The sequence below is a fragment of the Xyrauchen texanus genome, chromosome 27, assembly GCF_025860055.1.
Source record: "Xyrauchen texanus isolate HMW12.3.18 chromosome 27, RBS_HiC_50CHRs, whole genome shotgun sequence".
NCBI classification, from domain to species: Eukaryota; Metazoa; Chordata; class Actinopteri; order Cypriniformes; family Catostomidae; genus Xyrauchen; species Xyrauchen texanus.
Window position 1 is genome coordinate 28,643,111 of NC_068302.1, and position 12,271 is coordinate 28,655,381.

General features: G+C 36.5%; 2 protein-coding genes across 3 annotated transcripts in view; both read left to right on the plus strand.

The window, feature by feature from the left end:
* LOC127620884 (unconventional myosin-If-like) overlaps positions 1 to 2,825 on the plus strand; it is a 28,971-nt gene extending 26,146 nt beyond the window's left edge. The window contains exons 26-28 of the mRNA XM_052094223.1: positions 456 to 669; positions 764 to 936; positions 1,803 to 2,825. Of these exons, the coding sequence (XP_051950183.1) occupies positions 456 to 669; positions 764 to 936; positions 1,803 to 1,879 (464 nt within the window). The 3' untranslated portion in view covers positions 1,880 to 2,825. The remainder of the gene's footprint in view (positions 1 to 455; positions 670 to 763; positions 937 to 1,802) is intronic.
* Positions 2,826 to 4,327: 1,502 nt separating this feature from the next.
* Positions 4,328 to 11,476, plus strand: acer1 (alkaline ceramidase 1). 2 transcript variants are annotated; one of them, XM_052094685.1, is made up of 8 exons: positions 4,434 to 4,447; positions 5,240 to 5,361; positions 6,409 to 6,559; positions 7,109 to 7,223; positions 8,008 to 8,146; positions 9,120 to 9,257; positions 9,487 to 9,624; positions 9,802 to 11,476. In XM_052094685.1, the coding sequence occupies exons 4-8, from the start codon at positions 7,109 to 7,111 to the stop codon at positions 9,977 to 9,979; spliced, it is 708 nt and encodes a 235-aa protein (XP_051950645.1). In that variant the 5' UTR covers positions 4,434 to 4,447; positions 5,240 to 5,361; positions 6,409 to 6,559; the 3' UTR covers positions 9,980 to 11,476. The 2 variants fall into 2 exon arrangements, with proteins under 2 accessions (XP_051950644.1, XP_051950645.1); XM_052094684.1 differs by lacking the exon at positions 6,409 to 6,559 and having other exon boundaries at positions 4,328 to 4,447.
* The last annotated feature ends 795 nt before the right edge of the window (positions 11,477 to 12,271 follow it).

The following is a 12,271-nucleotide window of genomic DNA, read 5'->3' on the forward strand; positions in this document are numbered from 1 at the left end:
TTACGAAATTAGAAAAATGTAAACTTGCCAGAATGCAGCATTACGGAACATTTCAGAGGTTGACATCTCCAAAGAACAAGCACACAGTAACAGTGGCGAGACAAATCTCTCTGAGGGCAAAGAAACATTAGGGAGATGCCAAACTCAAAAAAGAAACACATTCTCCTCTGGTTGGCTTTAAGTAATATGTCATGGAAAACAGAGAGTTTTTTTAAACAATATTATAGAGGTTCAGATTGAAATCAGCTTAAAGAGTTGCATCATCTACAAGCTACAATATTGAACACTGATAAAAAGACCATTGATTGAATTAAGGTGTGAAGGGGGTGAGTGGTAAAGTTGGTTTCGGTCTATTAGACTAATGAGCATCTCTGCCCAAATGCCTAACTGGTATGATACACACTGAGCCACCTGATCTTTACATATAGACTGATCTTTTTCTTTGCTTCTCACAGAGAGCCATCAGAATGGTGCTGCCCAGTTTCCCCGTGCTAATGCTCATCAGCAGCCAAGAGAAGTTACATACTCCCTTCCAGTAAAGCAGCACCTTCCACCCAACAATGCTCTTCCTAAACTGGGATCCCAGAAGAATCGGCAAGGCTCCAGGCAAGCCCAGAATAACTCCACAAACCTCGACTTCCTCAATGTTCCTGATCAGGGCATGTCAGGGTAGGATAGCTTCTGATTGTTGTAAAAACATCTCCAATCCCGTTTTTTTTTTTTTCACAACAAGTCTAACACTGTTCACCTCTTTGCTTGCCAGTATGCAGCGGAAAAGGAGCATCAGCCAGCGCCCTCCACCGGCCCCCTCAAGTCGACCCAGACCTCAGCCCCGACCTCAGGGCCCACGTTGCAGAGCGCTCTATAAATACGTTGGCCAAGATGTGGATGAAATTTGCTTTGATGTTGATGACATCATAGACCTAATCAATGAAGGTGAGATCTATAAATAAGAGAAATTTCTCTGGTTTGGCCAAGAAGGACATGACAATGGATCAGCATCCTTTGCTGGTACTGAATCAGATTTCGTTCTAAATAACATCACACCTTTCGTCCTTTGATTTCGTATGAAATATCAGGTCTTTAATTGATTCTCATTGGAAATTCTGTTTAGAACAGCCATACAGCTGGATTTGTATGGCTGTTGTGCTCCCTTTGAAGTGCCTCGCAAAGGCATCAGCAGCAGCTGTTAGAACAAAGACAAGCATGCTGAACAGATGTTGGGCATGCAAAATTGTGAAGAAAAGGGGAGAAAGTCCAAAAAAAATTAAAAACAAACAAACATAATTCTCCCTGGGTCTATTTAGCCGGAAGAGAAACTTCAGATTTTATACCCGTATATTTACTGAAAGCTAATTTTCTCAGCGTTTAGAAGTACACTATCATATACAGTAGATGACCTAAAAGCTAACAGATATGGGCTTAAATTAACAAAACTTAAACTTTGATGTCATGGTGTCTGCAAATGATTGATAAGAATGTTGTTGAAGCCTCCAATCTGAGTCCTAAGACTAACCATAAATCTAACCCTAAAATCTGATTGGATTGTTGATTCAGGACCAACACGGATTGTTGATCCAGAAACATGTCTTACTTGTACTACCTAAATCACATTTAATGGTAAGCTAGACAGTTTATATTGACAGAGATTCAGAAGGATTTTCTCTGTATAGGCATGTTTGGCCTGGGTGTTCTATTGGATCTGAAATCCAGCCCTTGTCTAGTTATGTGATTACTGGATAAGAACTCTCCTGGTGGATTGTTTCTTTTGAGTCACTGATGTTCTTCTGGGTTTCCCATAGATCCATCAGGCTGGTGGCGAGGACGGATTAATGGCAAGGAGGGTCTCTTTCCTGGGAACTATGTTGAGAAGATCTGACCTCTTTGTGTCAATGAGGTAGACAGCAGTGATGAACCTGTATTCTGACTTTTGACCTCTAAACTCCACCATATCATGGATTCTCTTAGGTTCTGGGATTTGCACTCCATTCAGAGTCAGTGACGAGATCAATGACTTAAATCCAACATCAAAGACATTCTCAGTACATTTAAGTGTTTTTGATAAGAAAAAGTGTTTACAAAAACTCTTGTGGACTGTCTACAAATGACCACTAGGATGTGCTGTTGTGCAGTTTTAAAGATTTTTCAGAACAGGAATGTAAATACTAAAACCAGCAATGTATAAAATGAACAGAATAGCAAGTTGTCTAATTTCATTAATACTGTGTATAAAAAAATGTAAAAGAAAAAAAATACTTTTATGTGTTGGATGATTTTTTATTCTTTTTTGTAATATTGTTTTCCCTTCTGTGAAAAATCTTCAATCACAAACATGACAAATTGATGTCTGTGCTACTAACAGTATTAAAGAGAGCCTTATTTAACCCTTAAATGTATTAGTGTTTCACCAAACATTATTATATACTAAGCGGGAAAACACACACACACACCACACACTTATCTAGGGTTTTTAATGACTAAAGTGTATGACCTACACTTTTGGTAATTAAGCAATTCTTTTTTGCAATTATTTAAATAAATAAATTGTGTTTTTTTTTTTTTTTTGGGGTGTTTTTTTAAATTGTGTTTTTCTTAATTGTTACACTATTAAGAAGAGAAAGGTTGAGAAATATGAAAGAGGTGAGGGCAAATTACAGAGAGTGGAATGATGTCTTGATTCACTATAAAGACCCGAGGTATGCATTAAAAGGTTAAAAAGATCTCAACTCTGTACTATTATAAGTACTGTAGGTGACAAATTTTGTTTTTTACTTTGAATGAAGTCTGTAAGCCTGAAATAAATTTAAACAGAAAATAAATTACAATGTGCCAAAACCTGGCTGGTCCTACTCTGATCAAGGTTAAATTAAACAAATGCAGATGATCTGGGGAGATAATTTAGAGAATTACATTATATCTAGGAAGTGTGTAATTATTGCCTCCAGAAACAGTTTTTTGATTCTTGAGGCAGTGCGTTTGAACTTTAATTTGCCTCTTGGCCATTAAACTGACTGTTGTTCCTTAAACAAAGTTTGGAGCAATTCCTAAATAAGTATTTTCCTTCCCCTTTATCTCACTTCTATAGAACAAGCATTTGATATTCTATTTGGATTAGATTTGCAATAGAATGGAGGTAATTAGTCCCCAGCAGAATGTGGTGTCTTTGACAGACAGGTGAAAGACAGAGAAACACGTTCTTTCAACCGTGGGAAGACTGGTTCAGCAGGTGAGTTCAGACTTGCTAACAGGTGAACAGAATGAGAGTCAGTCCCTCATTTATTAACATGCTAGGCATTTATGCAAAACTATTTTTTTTTTAGAGAGAGAGATTTTAGTAGTTTCCTAATGTAGCAACATAAAAATAACTCAAAGCTATGTTAAAGATCTTTGATGTTATACCAAATACTGTACATGTATTTCTAATCTCATCTCAGTCATTCATATGAAGGATTACAATCTTTGGTGCTCCATTGTGTCACTGGTGTTACCAGTGTTTTTTGTTGTTGTTGTTGTCATATTTGGCATATAAATGATTTTATATGAATTGACTGTTGCTTCATTCAAGAGTAAAATGAATGTCTTTCAAATATATCAATTATTATAGCAAAGGTATGATAGTGCAAAAGCAGTAACACTTTACAACAAGGTTCCATTTGTTAACATTAGGTAATTCACTGTCAACTAACATGAACTAACAATGAACAATTGCATTTTCATTAACTAACGTTAACAAAGATGAATAATTGTGAACAATATGTTGTTAATTGTTTGATGCCAAAAGCATTAATTAATGTTAACGAATGGAACCTTATTGCAAAGTGTTATCATAAAAGCGAAATCTCCTATTTTTTTATTTAGGCCTAGTTGTTTGCATTATAATATTAATAATGTGCCTATCTACACTGTAACTAGAATGGATGAAGACATACAATTTCTAAAATGTATTAAATGTTCCAAAAACTTCCTATAACTAACCTATAACGATAAAATGTTCCTATAACTAAGTAATAATAATAATTTATGAGAATTCATAAAGCAAAGGGCCCAAAACCCAACTTTAAATGTTCATAAATTAAATATATTTTGAGACATTTTGCTATCCCAAAAGTGCAAAGATTTTATTCCAAAAGATGTTGAGGTTACTGAGGACATCGGAGAGTTGACAGGTGCTTCACCTCAGCTCGTTGAACTTGTGCGGCAGCTCGCGCTGGAGGCGGGCGCGTGCCATCCGTTGTAAACCAGCGCATTTCTGGTCTGTTCGCATAGCAAGCTGACAGGTTCTCATCACAATGGCACTATGAGGGATGTGACTGTTCGTCGGTTTCACCTGAAGCCTTCAGGTGATGTCACAGAGCGAGACCCGAGTAACAGGATCGGGGACATTTCTCCCCTACTTAAACCTACCTGACCATGGAGCGCGCGGCTGCCGTGGACGCATTTTTGAGAGGTAAGCGATAGTGTATTATTTATTTATTTTTATCTAAGAGTACGATCGTTTTGCTTTATCGATTTGGGAGAGTTTATATAGGAGACGGAAGTTTAATCATCAGCGTTTTAGTGTACTGAGATATTCGTTTCCTCTGTTGCGCTCTCCTACCAATTAATTTATTATCCGGCGGATTCACTTTTCCCAGTTTAATGATACTAAGTGGTCTGCTGTGTAATGTAATGTTCTATGACACGTCCAGTACAAAATGCGTTTAAATTATCTTGGCTTGTTGATTTTGTGTTAATGCTCAAGGCACAAGTGCAGGCTTGGCGTATTTAAACAAGTATTGATTTATACATTGAAACGACCACGTGACTGTCACCGTAGTTAATGTCGTTATTTTATTACACTACAATCAAATGCAAAGTAACTAAGACAGAGAAATTCTATGGAAGCCTACAATTATCATACAGCCTATTGGCTGCATGTGGCTCAAAACTTGTTGAGCTTAAAAAGGTCACCTATCATTTACAGTGTCAACAGTGGGGTGCAGGGTCACATGCAGGAAGTAATTCTGTAATGGGGTGTACTTGCATGGAAAAAAGTATCCTGTCAGTTTCAGTTCATGTAGAATACACTCTGAGCTTCTGGTTTTGTTCAGTAACTCCATTATGACCTATTAAATGCACTTCTCTTTATGTGTAAAGACAACAAGCTTAGCTGCATGACAAGTGTTTTGTCCTTACAAAACAACAACAGAGATGTTGCCATTTTTGGCTTATTACAGTAATGCATGTCTCTTTTTTCCAGGGATACCCTCATTTCCGTCATTTGATAAAATGGCAGGCGTGTTTTCGTACGAGAGCTCTGATGTGGACTGGTGCGAAGACAACTATAAACACTCAGAGAATGTTGTGGAATATTTCAACACGGTATGAGGATAAAGTCCAGCCTCAAACATTAAGTTCACACTCCTTCCAGGTTATAGGAATATTCTGAGTTGAGCTCAGTCGACAGCATTTGTGGCATAATGTTGATTAGCACAACAAATTTGTTTTCGACTTGTCCCCCTTTTCTTTCAAAAGCGAAATATTACAATGTAAGTGATTGGGGCCAGTCCGTAAACATTAAAATACACACTGTTTCAAAAGTATAGCAACAAGATTCAAGCAATGTGTATGTTAACGTACCTTTTCTGTGTAAAGTTATGGCCAATTTTACAACTTTCTTGTCATAACGACGTAACACTGTAAACCCTAAAACCCTTTAACGACCGTAAAACGACAATTTAAACAACTTCACAGCTCAAATAATATACAAGCTTTAACAAAATATATAATGTAAGTGCTTTTAAAAATTATAAGCTTCACATTTCTATGTTTAAACCCTCCAAAAATGGGCCCCATTCACTTCCATTCTAAGTGCCTAACTGTAACTTGGAACACTGAAAAAGGAGGAACGAGTCTAAATGATTTTTTGTAGTACTCAACATTATGCCACAAATGCTGTCGATTGAGAACTATTCCTTTAAACACTGTGAATACCAATACTATCGTTAACCCTCCTTTTCATTATGAAAAATCCTATTCAAGACATTGTTAACTACAATAGCTGCTGCAGTCTCCATAAAATAATGTTCTAAGTGCCATGGTAACATCCATATACTACACCCACACTAACAACACATTTCCAGTGACTCATGCGCAGTATAATGCCTATCCCATGTGTACAATGGAGATAAAATCCAGTGCTATACTGTTCAACCCATTTAGGTGTAATTGATGGCCGTATACCAATAACAAACTAATAAAATCTGCAGAGATATGTGAAAGTCAAAGTGATTTTTGAACTGAATGGCAAGACAATGCTCAAATTGACAAGAGTGCTATAAACCCAGATTTAAAGGGAATTTACCCAAAAAGGACAATTCTGTCATCAATTACTCACATATCGTTCCAAACATGTTTCACTTTCTTCAGTGAAACACAAGAGGAGGAATTTTCAAGGATGCTGATCATACAATGAAAGTGAATGGGGACTGAGGCTGTCAGTCTCTGAAATTCTGCCCAACTTTTCCTTGTTTGTGTTCCACGGGAGAAAGAAAGTCATACGGGTTTGAACAACATAAGAGTGAGTGAATGACAGTAGACTTTTCATATATAGGTGAACTATCTCTTTAAAGGTGCACTCAGTAACTTTTATCTTTGTGTCATCTTGGACTTACAATGAGACTTAGTGGCTTGGATGTAGCATCATTTAAAATCAATAGTTTTCAGTTTCAGATGCCATTGTAGAAATTTTGTGTTCACAGTCAGCCATGGTTACTTATATAAATGAGTGAAAGTGTCAAATAACAGGATGGTTACTGAGATTAAGTGAGTAGTATTCGTCTGGTCATGTGATTCTAACATGGCAGCCCCAATGTGCGGACCCTCTCCATGTGGAATAAAACAGCTTTTATAAGGTTACTGATATAACTGGAGTCTTCATTTTAATGTGAGTGGACATGATTTCCTACATATATTCCAACATTACAATTCATGTTTTTAGGAGTTAAACTTTTTTAATGAGGAAAAAATGACTGAGTGCACCTTTAAGAGGCACCATAGCCAGGTAAAGGGTTTGAGTTTGAGTGTATCATGAAAATCCACTAACATACAGCATTTTCTCTCCTTTCAGATGAGCAGTTTTATCTTTTTTGTAATTTCCCCTATAATGCTGTACCTGCTGCACCCATATGCCAAGGAGAGAAACCTGGCCATACATCTAGTCTGGTTCATGATGATCTTTGTAGGTAAGTGCCAGTCAGTCAGTTAGTCAAGTCGTCCTATACCATCCATCCATCCATCCATCATCAACCGCTTATCCTGTGTACAGGGTCGCGGGGGGCTGGAGCCTATCCCAGCTAACATTGGGCGAAAGGCAGGGGACACCCTGGACAGGTCGCCAGTCCGTCGTCCTATACAATATTTGTTATTTACACAAGCATCGCGGGGTAATTACGTTGCTCTGGAGAAAGCTGCTTACTGACTGATCCGCATGTATACGGAAGTAAAGAGTACGCCGTTAATACAGAGCATGTAAACAAGAGCGCTGCTTTCTGGTATTAACCCACTTACCTGTGTCCATGTAAACGTTGTCAGTGTGCCCGCATGACAGTTGAATGTATTCAAGATGCTGTGGCATTGATAGTCCAACAGGTGTCAGCATTGCTAATGAAATCCACTCATTCATCGCTTGCTGTGATCATGCCATGTTTTAAATGTTTTCTTGCAAATCGAAAAACCCATAACTGAACAAAACCATTGTTAGGAGAGATTTTGAAATTCTTTGTTTTTCTCATTGAGTAAGCTTATAAAACACTGATGAAGGTGTTTAGATGTAAAGCAAAATTGTGTTTTGCTTAAACCACTTATGCATTAAAATAATATAATTTCAGGCTTTTCAATGACCTTAGACATTGGCTGCTTATTAACTATAATCGTTGTTTGATAATGCATGTAAATGCATTCCATGTTAATATATGGAAAGAGCTACTCAGAGAACTACTCAGCTATTAACTCTCTCTCTCTCTTCAGGTATCTTCTCCATGTATTTTCACATGACGCTGAGTTTCATGGGCCAGATGCTAGATGAGTTGTCAATCCTATGGGTTTTGGCTATTGGCTACTCCCTGTGGTTTCCACGCAAACACTTCCCCTCCTTTATTAAAGACAGGTAACACTTCCATTTAACATATTGTGCTTTTTTATTTTGTTGTTCCATGTAACATAATGTAGCCTGTTTTTGTGGAGTGTGGCATGAATTGACTTGTCTTTATCCTTTAGAAAAGCTGTGTCTGCAGTACTGTAAAAATAGAAAGGAGCAATTAAAGGATCAGTTTACACTCTTTAGTGTGTGTAATATTAACCCAGTTTTACACCACAGCATCATATTCTATTCCACTATATCCAATATTACAACTTCGTTGTCATGACAACAAAACACTTTATTGGATATAGCTTTACACAGATAAGGTTAGTAATCGATTTTATCACATTAAAATCATGTTAACGTGTATTATGTTTTGAAACTTTCTGTATTCGCGCGTTTATGAACAGGCCACATTCACTTCCATTGTAAGCGCCTTATTGTAACCGTAGAGCGAGTTTAAATATTTTTTGTCGCAATAAATATCAAGCCACAAATGCTGTTGATTTGGCTCAGCTTGAATTGAACCTGGAACATTCCTTAACAAATTTAAATGTATTTACAGGACTTTCATAAAAGTTTTACCTATATTTGGTCACCTTTTTGATTTGTCGACAATCTTGTGTGTTTCATGTATGTTATTAGTAATATTAAGATCACTAGAATTCAGATTTTGGAGCTTGGTAGCACATTAAAATCATTAGACTTATTTAAACCGATAACTTGTGAGTTCAAGAATCATTCAAGAGTCAAATATTTATTACACTGGTCACGCTGTATGTTTGCTTTGTGAACAGCAAATGAAGACAATACAATAGAAAGACGTGTTGTCTGTGCATGTCTTTGTATGTAAAATAAATGATATTCTGAGTTAATTAAATGTGCTAATACAAAGAATTATATTAAATGAACTGCAAACATACAACTTGGGTAAAATATCATTTATTTTGCCATGGTGCTAATGATTCAGATAGATCTCTGTCTGCTTGTTCTTTCTCAGGAGATCCTTCTCTCGTATGGTCCTGGTCATCACCGTCGTAACCACTCTGTCCTCTTTTGTCAAACCAACAGCCAACGCCTACGCTCTCAACTGCTTTGCTGTCCATATCTTCTATTCTCTGTTTGTGGAGCTGAGGAGGTAAAGGATGAGGATCCATTGAATAAACTTTGTTTATCTTCTTCCAACTGCATCACATGCTTGTTCAGATGCTGTTTTTAGTCGCTGTTAATCCACACAAGACTATAATTGCTTATTAAATCCAATTTGATCTTTATCTTCTATAGCTGCTGCGGATGCAGTTTTATCCCTTTGTTATCTTGCTTGTTGTTTTTCACTCTAATCCACTTCTGTTTTATTTGTCCAACAGTTGCGCAGATCAGAGAGTGCTGCGACTGGCCCGGGTGTGTATTGGCCTGTGGGTGCTGGCTATCTCTTGCTGGATCAGTGATCGCTTTGGCTGCAGCTTCTGGCAGAAACTGGATTTCTGTTATCTGCATGGTATCTGGTAAGTGAAACTTGTAGATCAATGATAACTTGCTATATGTTGGGTTTGAGTTTCTCTGTCTCCACTAATGGACAAATTGCAATTTTTGTGACTTTACTGAAATGGATGCCACATATATTTGAATTATGAAACTTGATGGCACGTTGTCCTGACTTTCTGAATTTTACACCCCTGCAGGCACATTCTGATTGTGTTGGCCACTGCTTATGGCAGCACTTTGACCGCTTACATGGATGCCAGTCTGGAGATCCCTTACTCTCTCCCCAACCTACAGTATTGGCCATGGGACAACTGGAACTTCGGGCTACCTTATATCGTCCTCAAAGGCACCACAAAGACCCGGAAAAGATGTTAACAGACGAGACAAAATGGACAAAGCATTGTCATATTTATAAAGCTGCTTGGTGAACAATACGGTACATTTAAATGGACAGAAAGGAGCTTTTATCCTATGTGAACGTTGAAGAGAAACTGGAAGTATTTTGAAGAGAAATTGGATGTATTTGTTGTAGGGATGAACGATTTGGACAAAAAATCTGATTGTGATTATTTTGGAAAATATTGCTATTGTGAGTTGAACTGCAATTTGATTATTAACATAAAAAAAAAAAAAATCATAGTAAGTGTGTCCTTTTGACAAAAATTAAGTCATGGACAAACTACTGCCAAAAGAAATACTGTTCAAGAAAGGGTTTTGTTCACACTTGAGTCCTCTTAAAAAGAAAAAGAATACATAAATGAAAAATTCTGTGAAACAGAGGTGGGAAAAACAGATTCACATCATCTTCATATTGAATCTGTTCACTGTGTACCTGTTTTTGTCGACATCGTGATTGGATCTCAGCCCACTTTTCATTATTTTTGGAACCCAATATTAAGTTCATTTTTGTTTACTGTTAACAACAGCAGCTCTTATTATTATTATAAAACAGTACAACATTTATGTAACATTTTCTGAACCTGCGTGCAGCATAGCTGTGTGGGCCTTTCTTTTGGCAGATGCTTTTATTTTGGGCAGAAGACATGCAGGAAGAGAAATGTCTCATCCGCTCTTCTGTCCACAAAAACCTGGTGTTATGATTTTACTTTAGATTTGTATAGTAATATTTAACGGCCAAGTATATTTGGAATTACAAAATGTGCTATTAGTGAAGCTAGAGCACTGTAAATTAAACGCCCTCAGCTCATTAACCTCACATGAGCAGCGTGTGCAGACTATTTACTTATTTAATTAAATTGCAGCCTTTGCTGTTTGATAATCACACTACGATTTTGATTTTATTTCGATAAGTCATTCAGCCCTAACTTGTTTAACGAGAGAAATGTTGCTTCTGATGGTGATATTGTTGCCATTACTGGCACTGTGTCCACATTCCTCATAGAACCTGAAACTGGTGTGTGTGTGTGTGTGTGTGTGTGTGTGTGTGTGTGTGTGTGTGTGTGTGTGTGTGTGTGTAAGAATTGCAAGTGACTGTATACTGTTTGTATCCTCATCTTTAAAAACTGTAGTTATGTGAAAATGTATATTTGCACTGTTGTGACAGGATAGAATGATTGTATAAAATTATGTATTTTATGCTTTTTCTTCTATATGAATCAGGGTCTTTAACTTTTAAGACAAAGTGTGATAAGCAACTACTTGATTTATGGGTGAAACTTGATATAACTTTAATGTTCATTGTAATAAGAAAACTCAGTGTAGAGGTTCTAATGTAAAGTCTGATAAAGGGAGAAAAGTCATGGTGTCTGTAAAACATGAGATGTCACTTCACAGCATGAAATTATTTTCTCAGAAATGTTTGCAAAAATTTCTTTACAAATGAAATAACTGGGATTATTAAAAATGTTGGTGTGGGAGTTTAAAATCTAATGCTTTAAAAACATTTTTTTAATGTATATGTTATTCTAACCTCCACCTTTGTGTATGACATTGTGTATTTTGATTGTGTACCACAATCATGGCACCACTGGAGAACAAGACTGATGTATATATATATATATATATATATATATATATATATATATATATATATATATATATATATATATATATATTATGATTATTGGGATCCATTTGTTATTCAGATCATTTATTTAAATGTTTGAAATGTTGCAATCTTAAAAATCACCGTTACCTTACTTTTGACACCACCTTATATAGTACATACAATGCAAAACTACCAGCTGACAAAACTTGTGCTGCTGTTTGCATATTTTATGAAACAGAAAATTTAGGTTTATGCAATTAAAAAGCATAGTTCATTTACTCACCCTCATGCCATCCCAGAAGTGTATGCAATTTTTAAAAGAAATCTCAGCTCTGCAACTCCATACAATGCAAGTAAATGTTAGCCAAAATTTGAAGATTCAAAAAGCATATAAAGCCAGCATAAAAGTAAACCATACGACTCCCGTTGTTAAACCCATATCTTCAGAAGCAACATTAATGGTGTGGGGGAAAAACAGATCAATATTTAAGTCCTTTTTTACTTCTAGCTGTCCAGTAGTGGCGATATACACAAATAATGCAAATTGCCAAAAACAAAAGAAGAACGTGAAAGTGGAGATTTATAGTACAAAAGAACTGAAATATTGATCTGTTTCTCACCCACACCTATCATATTGCTTCTGGACACATGAATTAAAC